The 19,687-nt window shown below is 40.0% G+C and overlaps 1 protein-coding gene across 2 annotated transcripts in view; it reads right to left on the bottom strand.

Annotated features, from left to right (window-relative positions):
* The window catches only part of daam1a (dishevelled associated activator of morphogenesis 1a), a 275,436-nt gene that overhangs the window by 62,289 nt on the left and 193,460 nt on the right, over nt 1-19,687 (bottom strand). For both annotated transcript variants that reach the window (XM_034159463.1, XM_034159462.1), the window contains exon 19: nt 11,450-11,556. In XM_034159463.1, coding sequence (XP_034015354.1) covers nt 11,450-11,556 — 107 coding nt within the window. The remainder of the gene's footprint in view (nt 1-11,449; nt 11,557-19,687) is intronic.

Raw genomic sequence — 19,687 nt, 5'->3', positions numbered from 1 at the left:
CTTCTCGCCCAGAAGAAAAATTACCAACAGCTCTCACCAACAATTACCAATCACTATGTTCTTCACTCGGAAAATGACACCTGCGCCTTCAGTGGAAAAAAACGCAACAGCGGAGCAGCGCCAGGACGAAGTGGCACGATCAGAGGAACTGTGAAATATTGATTAGTCACTATTAATAATTTCTTATGTGTCAGGTTGATCGATAAAATTAAATTCGTTAGTTCTAAAAGCCATCATAATTATTTATAGGAAAACGTTCTATTTTTATTTCTCAAACAAATGTTTGGGCCTGAAAACAGTTCTGATCTTTGTTTTCATTCTATAATACTGGACTTGTTTTTCTACTAAGGTTTGAACGTTGAGAGTGTTTACACAGGAGAGAAAAGTGAGAAAATTTTAATGCTTGTTTGAGAAAAGTGTATAAAGTGTGTAGTGAGGGGTTTTACAGCCTAAAAACATCTATAATAATTGTAAAGACTAACGCTGGCTACTTCGCGGATTTCACCTATTGCAGGCTATTTTTAGAACGTAACTCGCGTGATAAACGAGGGACCACTGTACAGGACACCAGGTGCAAATATTGATACTTTCAGGGAATGGATAGAGGGTACATTTGCAAAACGAAGCAACAACGTAGTTTTCATATGTGGTAATTTCAACATTGATATATTAAATCCATATAAGCATAGTACAACACATGACTTTGTCAGTGCAATGTATAGTATGAGTCTATTTCCAGAAATCACCAGACCAACCAGAATCACCTTCAATTGTGCCACCTTGACTGACAACATATACAACCCCTGGCAAAAATGATGGAATCACCGGCCTCGGAGGATGTTCATTCAGTTGTTTAATTTTGTAGAAAAAAAGCTGATCACAGACATGACACAAAACTAAAGTCATTTCAAATGGCAACTTTCTGGCTTTAAGAAACACTATAAGAAATCAAGAAAAAAAGATTGTGGCAGTCAGTAACGGTTACTTTTTTAGACCAAGCAGAGGAAAAAAATATGGAATCACTCAATTCTGAGGAATAAATTATGGAATCACCCTGTAAATTTTCATCCCCAAAACTAACACCTGCATCATATCAGATCTGCTCGTTAGTCTGCATCTAAAAAGGAGTGATCACACCTTGGAGAGCTGTTGCACCAAGTGGACTGACATGAATCATGGCTCCAACACGAGAGATGTCAATTGAAACAAAGGAGAGGATTATCAAACTCTTAAAAGAGAGTAAATCATCACGCAATGTTGCAAAAGATGTTGGTTGTTCACAGTCAGCTGTGTCTAAACTCTGGACCAAATACAAACAACATGGGAAGGTTGTTAAAGGCAAACATACTGGCAGACCAAGGAAGACATCAAAGCGTCAAGACAGAAAACTTAAAGCAATATGTCTCAAAAATCGAAAAATGTACAACAAAACAAATGAGGAACGAATGGGAGGAAACTGGAGTCAACGTCTGTGACCGAACTATAAGAAACCGCCTAAAGGAAATGGGATTTACATACAGAAAAGCTAAACGAAAGGCATCATTAACACCTAAACAGAAAAAAACAAGGTTACAATGGGCTAAGGAAAAGCAATCGTGGACTGTGGATGACTGGATGAAAGTCATATTCAGTGATGAATCTCGAATCTGCATTGGGCAAGGTGATGATGCTGGAACTTTTGTTTGGTGCCTTTCCAATGAGATTTATAAAGATGACTGCCTGAAGAGAACATGTAAATTTCCACAGTCATTGATGATATGGGGCTGCATGTCAGGTAAAGGCACTGGGGAGATGACTGTCATTACATCATCAATAAATGCACAAGTTTATGTTGATATTTTGGACAATTGAAAGGATGTTTGGGGATGATGAAATCATTTTTCAAGATGATAATGCATCTTGCCATAGAGCAAAAACTGCAAAAACATTCCTTGCAAAAAAACACATAGGGTCACTGTCATGGCATAGGGTCAATGTCAATGAGCAGATCTGATTTGATGCAGGTGTTAATTTGGGGGATGAAAATTTACAGGGTGATTCCATAATTTTTTCCTCAGAATTGAGTGATTCCATATTTTTTTCCTCTGCTTGGTCTAAAAAAGTAACCATTACTGACTGCCACAATCTTTTTTTTCTTGATTTCTTATAGTGTTTCTTAAAGCCAGAAAGTTGCCATTTGAAATGTCTTTAGTTTTGTGTCATGTCTGTGATCTGCTTTTTTTCTACAAAATTAAACAACTGAATGAACATCCTCTGAGGCCGGTGATTCCATCATTTTTGCCAGGGGTTGTACACTAATGAACTTGAGGATAAAACAATAAGTGGTGTTCTAATTAATGACATCAGTGATCATCTACCAGTCTTTATCATCTATGATTACAACCACACCAATAGAAAGAAAAATAATAAAAAAGAATATCGGAGGTCAGGGGAATCAATAAACGCATTCAGGAATGAATTATTGGCACAAAACTGGGAAGCAGTATACCAAGAAAACAATGTGGACAATGCATATGAAATATTTCTGAAGGCATTTAAGCAATTATATGACAAATGCTCTCCAATTAAAGAATACACAAGAAAACTGAAGTTTGGCAACTGTCCATGGATCACAAAATGTTTTCAAAACTCCTGCAAGAAGAAAAATGCGCTATACAGAGAATTCATAAGACTGAGAACTAAAGAGGCAGAAAATAAATATAAATGATATAGAAATAAGTTAACAAATATCATAAGGTATAGCAAAAAAGGTTATTATAGGACATTATTAGATAATAACAAACATAATATAAGGGGAATGTGGGATATACTAACAGCATTATAAGAAATAGTTCTAAAGAGTTACAATTTCCTGAGTATTTTATTGATGAGGGTAATGTAATTTGTAATAAAAATGATGTGGCTGACAATCTAAATAATTTTTTTGTAAATGTGGGACCTGATCTTGCAGGAAAAATCTCTGATCCAGGGACAGTTGGGGAAAAAACATGGATGTATTGATACAAAATTATAATTCAATGTTTCTCAAAGCGGTGGAGGAGAAAGAAATATTAGATATTGTTAAAAAAATGTAAAAACAAAACAACTGATTATAATGACACTATGACAACAGTAAAATAGGTCATTGAAGGGATCTCAAAACCTTTAACATACATCTGTAATTTATCATTTCAAACTGGTTCATTCCCAAACAAGATGAAAATAGCTAAGTCATTCCACTGTACAAAACTGGGAAGGAGCATCATTTTAACAACTACTAGCCTGTGTCTTTACTTCTGCAATTTTCCAAAATACTAGAAAAACTCTTTAATAATAGATTGGATATATTCATTGAAAAGCACAAATTACTCTCTGATAACCAATATGGTTTTCGATCAAGCGGCACAACATAATTAGCAATAATACAAGCAACTGAAGAAATCACAAATGCCATTGAACAAAAGAAATATGCATTTGGAATATTTATTGACATTAAGAAAGCTTTTGACACAATCAATCATGAAATATTGATTAGAAAACTGGAAAGATATGGAATCAGAGGTATTGTATCAGACTGGGTTAGAAGCTATTTCCAACAGAGACAGCAGTTTGTTAAGAAGGGTGATGTCAGTTCTGAATGTTTGGGCATTATTTGTGGGGTACCACAGGGGTCAGTGTTGGGGCCCAAACTATTTATATTGTATATTAATGATATTTGTAAAGTGTCACAGATACTCAAACTGGTGTTGTTTGCTGATGACACAAATATTTTCTGTTCTGGGGAGAATTTAAAAGAAGTGGTGGAGGAAATCACTGAAGAAATGAACAAATTGAAAATATGGTTTGACCGAAACAAACTGTCACTGAACTTGAATAAAACAAAACTAATATTATTTGGGAACTGCAGAGCCAATGAGAAAGTACAAATACAGATAGATGGGGTGTAGATTGAAAGGGTTGATGAAAATATAATCCTTGGGGTAATAATAGAAGAGAAAATCAGTTGGAAACCACACATCAAATTATTTCAGTGTTAAATAAACAAAGCAAAACATGTTCTGGATCATAAATCACTCTGCATCCTACACTCTTCCACCCTCTGACTGGATTTCAATGACTATGTGGAGATCCGGGGCAATAACTACATGAGTCCAATAAAATCACTAACGAGTCTTCAAAAAAGGGCAATACGGGTCATTCATAATGTCGCTATCAAGACCAGACTCACTCACTGTTCTTAAATTCAAAACTATTAAAATTAACAGACAAAGTAAAATTCCAAACAGCACAGATCTTGTACAAAGCAAAAAAAAATAATAATAATAACTTTTTACCAAAAAACATACAGAAATTGTTCAGGGATCGGGGGAGGGGGGTGGGGGTATCAATTATGTCATATGTGTTCACATGAGCACCTGAAAAAAAAACAGAAGATTGACATTTTTGTGTTTTCCAAATATACATATGCATGTAAACTGAACAGCCTGTTTTTTTTCAGACATCTGTTCATTCAAAGTAGATTAGATGTGATACAATTTATGATTACAGATGTTCTGTATGTGTATTTTAGACAGGAAAAGTCTCCATTTAGAATAAACATTTTTCTACAATATTATGCCCGATAAAATTTGACAGCAGATATAGAAGTAAAATTTTCTTTTAATTAGAAATCTTTTTTCCCATCCCATGTGGGTCTACAGCTTTTCAGATAAAGATTTGCAATCATTTGCTTTGAATAAAATGTGAAGAATTAGCAATCACAAAAAACTGACTTATAAATGATTAAATATATACAGAATGTACAGAAACCTTATTTTCAGTGATTTTAGAACAAACTCCTGAATTTAAGCACGCTGTGCTGCTGAAATAATTTTTATCATACACAAACACACCATGCCAGGAATAAATGATCATTTATAAGAAAAGGTGGTGAGTGAACAAACCATTCTGTTTTGTAAGCAGCTTACATCCGACAGTGTTATTGTTGTCAGCTGACAGCTGTGCTTCATATCCTCTTTCTGTCGCATTCGGCTGGAACATACACGGTTTGGAGCCGCTCATTATTTTCACCGTTAATCTCGTCATCAGAAAATTCCTCATCTTCTTCAAAAACAATTGATATGTCACTTAAATAATCGCTCACTTGTTATTGTTGCTATTAGTATTATTGTTGTTGTTATTATTATTATTATTATTAATATCATGATTGTCAATAGTAGTATTTTTAAGGAAACAGGGATTGATATATAAATCATTATAGAGGGAGAAGGGGTGAGATTAGATAAGTTTTGACTTCTCAGTCCTTTTTTAACTAACTTTAATTTTATGTTGTCCGTTTTATTTTTTCTTTTGTTATGTTCAAAATAAATCTTCTTCAATTCAATTCAATTTTTCTTGCTTAAAAACAGCCTTTGCCCTGCTAGGTAATTCTCCACAGCTCACTGCATTTTTCTGCACGATTTCAAAAGTCAAACTTATTTTGAGTTTGCGTGTTCTCCTGAAGTTTGCTTGGGTTTCCTCCGGATGCTCCGGTTTGAGGTCTTGGTCTCAACGGGACTAGCCTGGTTGAATTAAAACATTTCAATTTAGCAAGGCGGTCTCTTAATGTTGAATTCTTTACACCAACAACAAACTGGCCTCTTGAAAAAGTTCTGAAATTTACAAGTTGCTGCCAGTTTTCTTGAGCTGGCCAAAACGTCACTTACTGAATCATTTTCTCTCTGCTTTTGGGTGTGAAATTTATGATGTTCGGCGATGTAGTTCATCTTAGGAATAAAATGTTTCCTCAATAATTGAAACAACCTGCAGGCTTGCTGGGTCCTTTAGCAGTGCATGTGTTTTCCGACTGACCATGATTAAAAACACTGCCTTTGACTGACTGCTGTCCATCTTTAAGCCTTTTGTCAAAAAGAATTACGTCAGATGGTCTTCATAGTCCGCAAAACATTCTTCGTCTGGCTGGAACTGGAGCTCCCCTGCACCAAACCACGAGTGCATCATTGTGCTGTGTTCCACAGGCACTGCAAGTGCATCGTGCGCCATCCTCCTGTTGTCATCTATTACATCTTATACATGGAATATCCCATCCTTGTCACAAACAAATACTGTTGTGCATAACAGTACGTGTCGTGGGTCTTCCAGGAAAATGACTTGCGTTGCAACAAATGACAAATTTAAAAAATAAATAACAGAGCTCTTTTGTGTGTATATATATATATATATATATATATATATATATATATATATATATATATATAAAGGCTGGATCTACCCCTGACTGAGAGAGAGTGTCGGAGATGAGCTGATGAGCAGAACAGGTGGAGCTGTATGTGTATATATCTGTTCTGCTCATCAGCTCATCTCCGACACTCTCTCTCAGTCAGGGGTAGATCCAGCCTTTTTATATAGGGCTGAGGCCCCCTACTGGTGCCTCTGTGTGAGACACCACAGCTGTAATTGCTGCCAAAGTATTGAGCAAAGGGTGTGAGCACTCATGTACATTTCACAGTTTTTTATTTTTAATAAATTAGCAACAATTTCACGAATACTTTTTCATGTTGTCATTATAGGGTGTTGTGAGCAGACATTTGAGGGGAAAATGAATTTCATATATTTTGGAATAAGGCTGTAACATAAAATGTGCTATGAATACTTTCTGGATGTACTGTACCTCTGTTGTGAACTGAACTGTCACCTGTCTCATGCTGCAATGAATCGAGTATGGACATCTAAGAAGAAGTAGTTTCACTAAAAAAAAAAAAAAAAAAAAAAAAACTGACCACATGTATTTTTTGTGTGTTTTCTTTCAAAGTATTTCCATTTGTGTTCATTTTATATGTCTTATCATCAAGTAAAATCAAAGCATTTTACACCAAAGGACATTATTTTATGCCCACCTTGTATGTCTTATTATCAAGCATAAACCGAAGTAGAATTGAAACCTAATGACAAGACTGAACCTCGCTGTCTTTGGATTACTGTAACACAGTGGACTGTGATGAACCCTCATGGGCCACAGTAAGCTCGATGTTGTGTATGGATCCTTGTTAGTGCTAATATGGATCAATGACTCCTCACTCCTTTACCCTCTGGATCATATGGTTCTGATATGGTTATTGATGGGGTACCATGAAACAGACAGATAACGAGTGTGACCTTTTGTCACAAAGGGTAGAATGTAGTGTAAGTGTAATGTTTTCCAAAGACAATCAATGTGCTAACAACAACCATTATGACGATATGCAAATACCAGAAGATGATTACAGGTGCTGGTCATATAATTAGAATATCAAGAAAAAGTTGATTTATTTCAACAATTCCATTCAAAAAGTGAAACTTGTATATTATATTCATTCATTACAGACTGATATATTTCAAGTGTCTATTTCTTTTAATTTTGATGACTATAACTGACAACTAATGAAAATCCCAAATTCAGTATCTCAGAAAATTAGAATATTACTTAAGACTAGGGATGGGTATCGAGAACCGGTTCCTTTCGGGTATCGCTAAGAAATGATTCGATCGACCGACATCAATAAGCTTTGTGCTTAACGATTCTGTTATCAGTCCTTCAGAGTGGCTGTTGTTTTGGCGAGTGTTTGTCAGGAAAATGATAATTTCTCTACATTGATTACAGACCCTGCAGCGGGTCCTTAACTTTGGCTTTGCTTTGAACCTTGAACCAATCGAAGCAATGGTTCACAGATTGAAACAATGCTTCGATTGATTGCTTCATTTATTTCTTTCTTTTGCTTAATTTTCCCCCGCTAAAACCCTAAAGAGCATACTTCTGTGAGTATTATTTACCTTTTCTATGTTAAGCTGACCTGTTATGGTCTTGTGAAACAGTTGATAGATGTAGTTTATAACTTAAAAACGGGAGCAATGCTTACACGTTAGCATGTCTATGGCGTTTTCAATGTTAAAAGTTAGCATTTAGCAATTGCAGCCGTCGTCATGTTCAGGTGCCTTTGTTTTCAAATTGTAATATTCCTTAAATTTATTTTTGCTTATATATTAATAATCTAATGATTATTATATACAATTTTAGAGAAAGAGACAAAAAGAACCTGAATAGAAACACAACAGAAAATATATAATAGCAACTAACAATGAACATAAATAAATAAATAAATACATACATACAGAAATAAATGTTTCCTGTGAACACCTAGTGACTCTTACTCCTCCATTTCATCCCTGTTTTATTTAAGTTTAATGACAGTTTGTTTCAGTCAAACCATATTGACAATGTGTTAATTTCTTCAGTTATTTCCTCCAGAACTTTCTGCCAAACTAGAAAACTGCTGCATCCTAGTAAGAGCAGAATACTACTGGAATGAATCTGAATAAGGAAAGTTTTTTTTTTTTTCTCACCTAAATGGATGCTGCACTCACTGCAGTTTATTGTCTGGAATAGTCCCAGTTTGCATTTCAGAGCTTCTAGAATTCAAACATTCTCGTGCAGGTGGTGCTGGGGGGTAATTTTGGGTTTCAGCTTTTTTTGTTTTTCACCACTTTCATCATGAGTCACTTTTGTGCAGATTAAAGTTACTAACTGGGACTCCTGTCTTGTTGGAGAAAGAAACGAGAATCGTCCTCCGTTCTGTTCACACAGCTCCAAACGCTGCGCGGCTCTCTGACAAGTCAAGTTAGAACGATAGAATCCAGTCAGAATTAATAAATTCGAAGTGAAACACTGTTTTGTTTATTTTTATTTATGTCCAGAGATCAAGGATACAGTGACCAATTTCATATTTATTTACTTTAAGACTCAATGAAATACATAGAAAACCTGTAAAGCCTACTTTTAGTACAAAATTCAAGAGGTATCGATAAGGGAATTGACAAGGAATCGGATCGATAAGCAGAATCGATAATGGCATCGATAGAGATAAAATCTTATCAATACCCATCCCTACTTAAGACCAATACAAAAACGGGTTTCTAGAAATTTTGGCCAACTGAAAAGTATGAACATGAACAGTATGAACATGTCCAGCACTCAATATGTAGCTGGGGCTCCTTTTGCCTGAATGACTGCAGCAATGCGGCATGGCACGGAGTCGATCAGTCTGTGGCACTGCTCAGGTGGTATGAGAGCCTAGGTTGCTCTGATAGTGGCCTTCAGCTCTTCTGCATTGTTGGGTCTGACATGTGGCATCTTCCTCTTCACAGTACTGGGGTTAAAGGTCAGGTGAGTTTGCTGGTTAATTAAGAACAGGGATACCATGGTCCTTAAACCAGGTACTGGTAGCTTTGGCACTGTGTGCAGGTGCCAAGTCCTGTTGGAAAATGAAATCTGCATCTCCATAAAGTTGGTCAGCAGCAGGAAGCATGAAGTGCTCTACAACTTCCTGGAAGATGACTGCGTTGACCTTGGACCTTAGAAAACACAGTGGACCAACACCAGCAGATAACATGGCCCCAAACCATCACTGACCGTGGAAACCTTACACTGGACCTCAAGCAATGGGGATTCTGTGCCTCTCCTCTCTTCCTCCAGACTCTGGGACCTTGATTTCCAAAGGAAATGCAAAATGTACTTTAATCAGAGAACATAACTTTGGAGCACTCAGCAGCAGTCCAGAGTCCTTTTTGTCTTCAGTCTTCAGACAAGACGTCAAGTCAGCAGTGTTCCCCATGATTGTGTCGCCCACAGAACTAGACTGAGAGACCAGTTAAAGGACTTTGCAGGTGTTTGGAGTTAATCAGCTGATTAGAGTCTGACACCAGGTGTCTTCAATATTTAACCTTTTCACAATATTCTCATTTTCTGAGATACTGAATTTGGGGTTTTCATTAGTTGTCAGTTATAATCATCAAAATTAAAAGAAATAAACACTTGAAATATATCAGTCTGTGTGGAATGAATGGATATAATATACAAGTTTCACTTTTTGAATGGAATTACTAAAATAAATCAACTTTTTCATGCTATTCTAATTATATGACCAGCACCTCTATGTTGTGTATTACTGATACCATTTGACAGATGTTTAGAAGAATAAGAATTTCATCTTTTCAGCACAGAGTAGTTAGCAGCATTTAGAAAAAACACACCTGATATATTCAAATGTATGCAAAAACATATGTTCTATGAAAAATGTATGCCGTTTTTTTTTTTTTTTTTTTTTTTAAAGCCATGAGACAAGAAATTGGAAGTAAGTGTGAAATGCTGAGTAAAGCACTATTTTTTTTTTAACGCATGCTGAATTAAAATCAAACATACCAGTGGAAAATTATGAGAATTTGTTTGTTTTTTTAAAGGGTGAATGCCCATGACCCAGAGTTTAACTCTCAAGACCTGGGTACCTTCCAGAACATAATATGATCTACAGTTGTTTTTGCTGTAAGATTTGCTATATTTAGAAAAGACGTCCCTTTGGGGCGGAGAAATCGCCCTCTTTACAGTGTTTAAGATGAACACAAACCAGAGTAAATCAAAGCTGTTCTGGTGTTCTTGATGACTATGAATTTTGCTTCCTTTGCCAGCAAATAAAAACTGTTGCTTTGAGACTTTGATCTTTTTCTGACTTTTCTGGACACCTTTAAGGAGATCTGTGTAAACAACTGAGCACAGTTAAAACACTTAGACTCTCGTGTGGTGATCAAGGACTCTGTCCAAATTCTCCATGACACCTCCTCTGGCACAAGCTGAGTAATTCTTTCAGGTGTGCTGCCAACCACAAACTAACAGACACCTGAATGAGCCAATCAGGTTGTGGCAGAGCAGGGAGAAAAAGACGATGTGTTGGTTAGGTGGAACTTGAGGCTCGGTTTGAGGACCACAGCATTATACTCCATGTAAGTACCTTAAAATGACAATTACTGAAGGTTTAGTAAAATGACCTGGATGCACCAGAGAGTCCATGGACCACAGGCGACTCATCCCGCAGCGCCAGTTCTGCTTACCAAAAGTGGCCCACGAGGCGGCTTGCATTCCAGGCCTGACTGCAAGCCAGCAAGCCAGACCTCTTACCCATTTAAATTTTGAGAATAGGTTGAGATTGTTTCGGCCCCAAGGCCTCGAGTTATTCACTTTATCAAGTAAAACTGTGAGCGAGGAGTGCCAGCGGTCCTGAGAGAAACTTCGGAGGGAACCGGCTACTAGATGGTTCAATTAGTCTTTCGCCCCCATACCCAGGTCAGACAACCGATTTTCATGTCAGAACCACTGTGAGCCTCCACCAGAGTTTCCTCTAGCTTCACCCTGCCCAGGCATAATTCATCTTTCAGGTCCTACTGCCAGACTATGGCTGCCCACTGCTCCTAGTGGTTGGATTGTGACGAACTGTAACTAGGATGGTTAAATGCAGAGGAAAAGTTTCGTTGTATGTATATACATGCACAATGACAATAAAGGCTATATTCATTCATTAATTCATTCATTCATTCATTCATTCACAGAGGGTTAAACTCACTCCTGTACACTGATATGTGAATAAAGCATTATTGACTGTCATACCTGTTCATGTCAAACAGGAATCGGTCAGCTTTGGCCATGCGCTCCAGCTCATGTTTGTGCTCCTCTAAAACCTCAGTGTCACTCTTCTCAGGAACAAACTTCAGCAGCTTCATGTGCAGAGAAACACACACATACATGTCACAGTGCAAAGGTGCTCAACTGCACATCAGGAGCAAGTGGTGGCTTAAGGACCCTCCCCAAGGGCCCCCCATGCTTTTCTGATCTAGCTGGGATTTGAAATACGGATCCTAAACTCACCGCTGAACCATGAGACCATCACCTCCCAGGTTATTTCCCCAGCTTAAGCCAGTACCCATTTTTACACAAGGGTGGTCCTGGTTTGGGACAGGGGGCCAGTGCCCCTATAACACTGAGACTGGACCCTCCTGTGGCCCCAGTCCAAGCAGAGATTATACAGTAATTATTATAATTGTGATTTTTGCCGACGCAAAAGGTGGAATTAATGCATGTGGCTTAACATTGTAGTCGGATCCTTTAGTGAGTTGCACCGCTGAAACCGGCAGTCAGTTTTGTAGGTATACAGTGAAAAAGATGAGCGTGAAGTTACCGTCCACCCAACGAGAGGCAGTAAGCAGCAAGAAACAATTACCACGACAAACAATATTATGAATTATAATAGCAGCACAGGCGTTAATGTTAATGTCGTCGAAAGTCATGCAGGGCAGGTGAATTGGAAACTTTAAAAAAACTGTCCAGGTTTTCCTTGTAAAAGAGGTCTTGACCTCAATGGGACTAACCTGGTTAAATAAAGCTTCAATTAAATTGTCATCTTGGGTTGATTGCATGTTTGTCACTAACATTAGCTAACTTTACCACAGCACAAAACCAAGCAAGCCTGTTATAATAAATGTTCTGAAGTGTGTGTGTGTGTATGTGTCTGTGTGTGTGTGTGTGTGTGTGTGTGTGTGTGTGTGTGTGTGTGTGTGTGTGTGTGTGTGTGTGTGTGTGTGTATGTGTCTGTGTGTGTGTGTGTGCGTGCTTAAGCAGTGTCAGTGTAATTGCAGTTTCTATGCGGTGTCCATGCAGAATTTATTTTTATTTACATATATTGATGACCTGGGGTGTGAACTAAATCAGTTCAGAATGCTGTTAAACAGGAAAATACAGATGGGGATGCAGAGACCCTGCAGTACAGTAGAGCTGCTATAGTTCAGTGTTTTTTGAGCTCTGCAGACTCTGTAAAATAGCAGTTGCAATGCTTCTTGTGAAAGGAGTTTTTCTACACAATATAACACCTTGTTACAGATTATGTAAAAGCTAGTGAGAAATAAACACTTCTAAAACTGAAAATGCTGTTTTTGTACCCTGGTAACACTTCTGGAAGGATTTACAAGACATTTCTCGGACATCAGCATGCACACTAACTTCTGCTAACACAAAGCTAACTTCCGCTCTTGTCAAAAGCTCAGGTACACATACACGCACATACACGCACACCCTCCTGCAGATGCCATAAAAACGGAAATATTTTTTATGATTGATTGATTGATGGGTGGGGAGCTCTTGACCCTGGCTGGGGATGTTGATGGGCGGTGGAAGGAATACTTCGAAGACTTCAAAGACTGGGGACTCAGAGGCGGACTCGTCCATCACCCAGGCCGAAGTCACCGAGGTGGTCAGAAAGCTCCTTGGTGGCAAGGCTCCTGGGGTGGACAAAATCTGTCCTGAGTACCTTAAGTCTCTGGATGTTGTGGGACTGTCCTGGTTGACACGTCTCTGCAACATCGCGTGGCGGTAGGGGACAGTACCCCTGGATTGGCAGACCGGGGTGGTGGTCCCTCTGTTTAAGAAGGGGGACCGGAGGGTGTGTTCCAACGACAGGGGGATCACACTCCTCAGCCTCCCCGGTAAGGTCTATTCCAGGGTGCTGGAGAGGAGAATTCGACCGATAGTCGAATCTCGGATTCAGGAGGAGCAGTGTGGTTTTCGTCCTGGTTGTGGTACACTGGACCAGCTCTACACGCTCCATCGGGTGCTTGAGGGTTCATGGGAGTTCACCCAGCCAGTCCACATGTGCTTTGTGGATCTGGAGAAGGCGTTTGACCGTGTCCCTTGAGGCACCCTGTGGGGGGTGCTCCGGGAGTACAGGGTCCGGGGTCCTTTGCTAAGGGATATCTGGTCCCTGTACGACCGCAGCAGGAGCTTGGTTCACATTGCCAGTAGTAAGTCAAACCTGTTTCCAGTGCACGTTGGCCTCTGCCAGGGCTGCCCTTTGTCACCAGTCATGTTCATTACCTTTATGGACAGAATTTCTAGGCACAGCCAGGGTGTAGAGGGGGTCCGGTTTGGGAACCACAGAATCTCATCTCTGCTGTTTGCAGATGATGTGGTCCTGTTGGCTTCGTCAAACCAGGACCTTCAGCATGCACTGGGGCAGTTTGCAGCTGAGTGTGAAGCATCCGGGATGAAGATCAGCACCTCCAAATCTGAGGCCATGGTTCTCGACCGGAAAAAGGTGTCTTGCCCTCTTCAGGTCGGTGGAGTGTCCTTGCCTCAGATAGAGGAGTTTAAGTATCTTGGGGACTTGTTCACGAGTGAGGGACGGATGGAGCGTGAGATTGATAGACGGATCAGTGCAGCATCTGCAGTGATGCTGTAGAGACGGTGCCTGCTCCCAGACCACCAATAACCAGCAAAAATCTATTTAAGCATAAAAATTCAAAAAGAAAAAAATAATATAGCACCTTCAACTGCACCACAGACTAAAACAGTTAAATGTGGTCTATTAAACATTAGGTCTCTCTCTTCTAAGTCCCTGTTAGTAAATGATATAATAATTGATCAACATATTGATTTATTCTGCCTTACAGAAACCTGGTTACAGCAGGATGAATATGTTAGTTTAAATGAGTCAACACCCCCGAGTCACACTAACTGCCAGAATGCTCGTAGCACGGGCCGAGGCGGAGGGTTAGCAGCAATCTTCCATTCCAGCTTATTAATTAATCAAAAACCCAGACAGAGCTTTAATTCATTTGAAAGCTTGACTCTTAGTCTTGTCCATCCAAATTGGAAGTCCCAAAAAACAGTTTTATTTGTTATTATCTATCGTCCACCTGGTCGTTACTGTGAGTTTCTCTGTGAATTTTCAGACCTTTTGTCTGACTTAGTGCTTAAGTAAATAAGTCCACCCACCACTTTAATCATATCTTAGATCTTGTTCTGACTTATGGTATGGAAATAGAAGACTTAACAGTATTCCCTGAAAACTCCCTTCTGTCTGATCATTTCTTAATAACATTTACATTTACTCTGATGGACTACCCAGCAGTGGGGAATAAGTTTCATTACACTAGAAGTCTTTCAGAAAGCGCTGTAACTAGGTTTAAGGATATGATTCCTTCTTTATGTTCTCTAATGCCATATACCAACACAGTGCAGAGTAGCTACCTAAACTCTGTAAGTGAGATAGAGTATCTCGTCAATAGTTTTACATCCTCATTGAAGACAACTTTGGATGCTGTAGCTCCTCTGAAAAAGAGAGCTTTAAATCAGAAGTGCCTGACTCTGTGGTATAACTCAAACTCGCAGCTTAAAGCAGATAACCCGTAAGTTGGAGAGGAAATGGCGTCTCACTAATTTAGAAGATCTTCACTTAGCCTGGAAAAAGAGTCTGTTGCTCTATAAAAAAGCCCTCCGTAAAGCTAGGACATCTTACTACTCATCACTAATTGAAGAAAATAAGAACAACCCCAGGTTTCTTTTCAGCACTGTAGCCAGGCTGACAAAGAGTCAGAGCTCTGTTGAGCCGAGTATTCCTTTAACTTTAACTAGTAATGACTTCATGACTTTCTTTGCTAATAAAATTTTAACTATTAGAGAAAAAATTACTCATAACCATCCCAAAGACGTATCGTTATCTTTGGCTGCTTTCGGTGATGCCGGTATTTGGTTAGACTCTTTCTCTCCGATTGTTCTGTCTGAGTTATTTTCATTAGTTACTTCATCCAAACCATCAACATGTCTATTAGACCCCATTCCTACCAGGCTGCTCAAGGAAGCCCTACCATTATTTAATGCTTCGATCTTAAATATGATCAATCTATCTTTAGCCAGCTTGCACTCGACTGAGACGGACGCACTTTTCTCCTCTCCCTCCCTCCTTATCTTTCCTGCTTTTGTGGCGTGTTGTCTGTGAGGCTGCAGCTTTGCTCTTCTGGAAACGACAAAAATGGATCTGTTAAAGTGGTCTCTGAACGCAATTGACACTATTTTTTCTACAAGACATTCGGGAGCGGAGGACCCGACCTGTCCTGCTGGGACGCATGTGATGGGTTACGTGATGGACTCGTGGAGGAGATGGCAGGTCATGTGCCTTTACATGCTTTCTGTGGAGGACGTCGAAGATGTGTACATATTCGGCTTGGTGGTGACAGGCTTTCTGATGTGTGGTGCGGGCACTCTGCTGGTTTACCGGAAAATCAAGAAAGTGGAAGCAGCTTTGATTGGTCGTTCCAAACTGCCCTATATGATTGATTCGATTGGGAAGGCAGTGGCTGCACAGTCGGCGGGGGTTAACCGCGCGTTGGAAGACATCTCAAGGAAGATCGCAGCCCTGGAAACCCGCTATGACCGTCTGTGAAGACCACATTCTACATTCAGATGCATTGAGAGCCACTCTGTTCTCAGAACTGTGTAATCTTTCAGGCGTCTGTTAATCTGGCTATTCATTTGGCTTCCCCAAATACAGCTGCATTTCAAGGTCGCTGTGATAAAAACCTCCCCAGAAGATCAACACTTAAGCCTCGCTCCCTGGTCTTCCCCCCTCCCCTCAGCTTCTCCAGCTCTGACGTGAACTGTGTTAGAACTGTCCAGAACTTTCTCAGACTGCGCAGGGCTGTTCCCTTCCCCCTCCAGACTGTCGGACAACGCCGTTGACGGCGCCGAACTGGCTGCCTTCCGGAGTGTTCTGATAAACTGGTCCTTTCAAATCTCGGTTGTCGTCCTGTGTCCTTGTTTTGTCTCTGTGATTATTGTTTTTTGTGCTGATGGGATTTTTTTTTCCTCATTGCCGCTGTGTAATGCAGCAGCTATGAGGGTTTTTTTTCTTCTCCTTTTCCCTCGTGTTTTGCTTTCATATATATGTTTTATGTACCGGGCCGGCCTATGTGTTGTGTGTTGTGTGTGTTGTTTGTTATGGGTCGGTGTTGGTTTGCTCAGCCCTGCTGTTGACCAAGGCAGGGATGTACATCTGGAGCTGGTCCCCGGGTGCCTAATGGCGACCTCTGCTCCTACTGGCAAATAGGATGGGTTAAATGCAGTAGCCACATTTCATTGTGCAGGGAAGATGTTCTTCTATTCTGTGCATATGACAATAAAATTTCCTTGATTCCTTCCTTGATTCCTTGATTCCTTCCTTTATTAGTTGGCTATGTGCCACAGGCTTTTAAGGTGGCAGTAATTAAACCATTACTTAAAAAGCCATCACTTGACCCAGCTATCTTAGCTAATTATAGACCAATCTCCAACCTTCCTTTTCTCTCAAAAATTCTTGAAAGGGTAGTTGTAAAACAGCTAACTGATCATCTGCAGAGGAATGGTCTATTTGAAGAGTTTCAGTCAGGTTTTAGAATTCATCATAGTACAGAAAAAGCATTAGTGAAGGTTACAAATGATCTTCTTATGGCCTCAGACAGTGGACTCATCTCTGTGCTTGTTCTGTTAGACCTCAGTGCTGCTTTTGATACTGTTGACCATACAATTTTATTACAGAGATTAGAGTATGCCATAGGTATTAAAGGCACTGCGCTGCGGTGGTTTGAATCATATTTATCTAAAAGATTACAATTTGTTCATGTAAATGGGGAATATTCTTCACAGACTAAGGTTAATTATGGAGTTCCACAAGGTTCTGTGCTAGGACCAATTTTATTCACTTTATACATGCTTCCCTTAGGCAGTATTATTAGACGGTATTGCTTAAATTTTCATTGTTACGCAGATGATACCCAGCTTTATCTATCCATGAAGCCAGAGGACACACACCAATTAGCTAAACTGCAGGATTGTCTTACAGACATAAAGACATGGATGACCTCTAATTTCCTGCTTTTAAACTCAGATAAAACTGAAGTTATTGTACTTGGCCCCACAAATCTTAGAAACATGGTGTCTAACCAGATCCTTACTCTGGATGGCATTACCCTGACCTCTAGTAATACTGTGAGAAATCTTGGAGTCATTTTTGATCAGGATATGTCATTCAAAGCGCATATTAAACAAATATGTAGGACTGCTTTTTTGCATTTACGCAATATCTCTAAAATTAGAAAGGTCTTGTCTCAGAGTGATGCTGAAAAACTAATTCATGCATTTATTTCATCTATGCTGGACTATTGTAATTCATTATTATCAGGTTGTCCTAAAAGTTCCCTGAAAAGCCTTCAGTTAATTCAAAATGCTGCAGCTAGAGTACTGACGGGGACTAGAAGGAGAGAGCATATCTCACCCATATTGGCCTCTCTTCATTGGCTTCCTGTTAATTCTAGAATAGAATTTAAAATTCTTCTTCTTACTTATAAGGTTTTGAATAATCAGGTCCCATCTTATCTTAGGGACCTCATAGTACCATATCACCCCAATAGAGCGCTTCGCTCTCAGACTGCAGGCTTACTTGTAGATCCTAGCGTTTGTAAGAGTAGAATGGGAGGCAGAGCCTTCAGCTTTCAGGCTCCTCTCCTCTGGAACCAGCTCCCAATTCGGATCAGGGAGACAGACACCCTCTCTACTTTTAAGATTAGGCTTAAAACTTTCCTTTTTGCTAAAGCTTATAGTTAGGGCTGGATCAGGTGACCCTGAACCATCCCTTAGTTATGCTGCTATAGACTTAGACTGCTGGGGAGTTCCCATGATGCACTGAGTGTTTCTTTCTCTTTTTGCTCTGTATGCACCACTCTGCATTTAATCATTAGTGATTGATCTCTGCTCCTCTCCACAGCATGTCTTTTTCCTGGTTCTCTCCCTCAGCCCCAACCAGTCCCAGCAGAAGACTGCCCCTCCCTGAGCCCGGTTCTGCTGGAGGTTTCTTCCTGTTAAAAGGGAGTTTTTCCTTCCCACTGTCGCCAAGTGCTTGCTCACAGGGGGTCGTTTTGACCGTTGGGGTTTTTCTGTAATTATTGTATGGCCTTGCCTTGCAATATAAGGTGCGTTGGGGCAACTGTTTGTTGTGATTTGGCGGTATATAAATAAAATTGAGTGATTGATTGATTGATGCGGTCGCTGTATCGGACCGTCGTGGTGAAGATAGAGCTGAGCAGGGGGGCAAAGCTCTCGATTTACTGATCGATCTAGGTTTCGACCCTCACCTATGGTCATGAGATTTGGCTCAGGACCGAAAGAACAAGATCGCGAGTACAAGCGGCCGAGATGAGTTTCCTCCACAGGGTGGCTGGGCACTCCCTTAGAGATAGGGTGAGGAGCTCTGTCACTCGGGAGGAGCTCGGAGTCGAGCAGCTGCTCCCCCACATCGAAAGGAGCCAGCTGAGGTGGCTTGGGCATCTTTTCCGGATGCCCCCTGGAGGCCTCGCTGGAGAGGTGTTCCGGGCACGTCCCATCGGGAGGAGGCCCTGGGGAAGACCCAGATCACGCTGGAGGGACTACGTCTCTCAGCTGGCTTGGGAACGCCTCGGGGTGTGTGTGGATCGGGAGGTCTGAGCGGCTTTGCTTGAGCTGCTGCCCTCGCGACCTGACCTAGGATAAGCGGAAGAAAATGGATGGATGGATGGATTGATTGATTGATCGGGGGCTTAATTGAACATGTACAAATTGAACGTAAGACAATAGGATCTTAACAACTACAAAATATAAAGAAGACAATGTTCATATGGCCAAGGGTATTTTAGCATTGCGTTATTTTTTATATTTGTATCTCAGATGTGATATTTTGAACCATTCACTTTGGTTACAATGGTTAATTGTTGTGGTTCCACCCAGTGGCCCATTTGACTGTGGTTTTTATCATGTCTTTGTTTTTAGTAGTTTAGTTGGTGAATTTAAGTATTATAATTTGTATCTAAATCAAATCAAATCAAATCAATTTTATTTATATAGCGCCAAATCACAACAAACAGTTGCCCCAAGGCGCTTTATATTGTAAGGCAAAAGCCATACAATAATTACAGAAAAACCCCAATGGTCAAAACGACCCCCTGTGAGCAAGCACTTGGTGACAGTGGGAAGACATGATGTGGAAGAGAGCAGAGATCAATCACTAATGAT

This window comes from Thalassophryne amazonica, chromosome 19, assembly GCF_902500255.1.
Source record: "Thalassophryne amazonica chromosome 19, fThaAma1.1, whole genome shotgun sequence".
Lineage (NCBI taxonomy): Eukaryota > Metazoa > Chordata > Actinopteri > Batrachoidiformes > Batrachoididae > Thalassophryne > Thalassophryne amazonica.
This window is presented reverse-complemented; position numbering and strand designations above follow the sequence as displayed.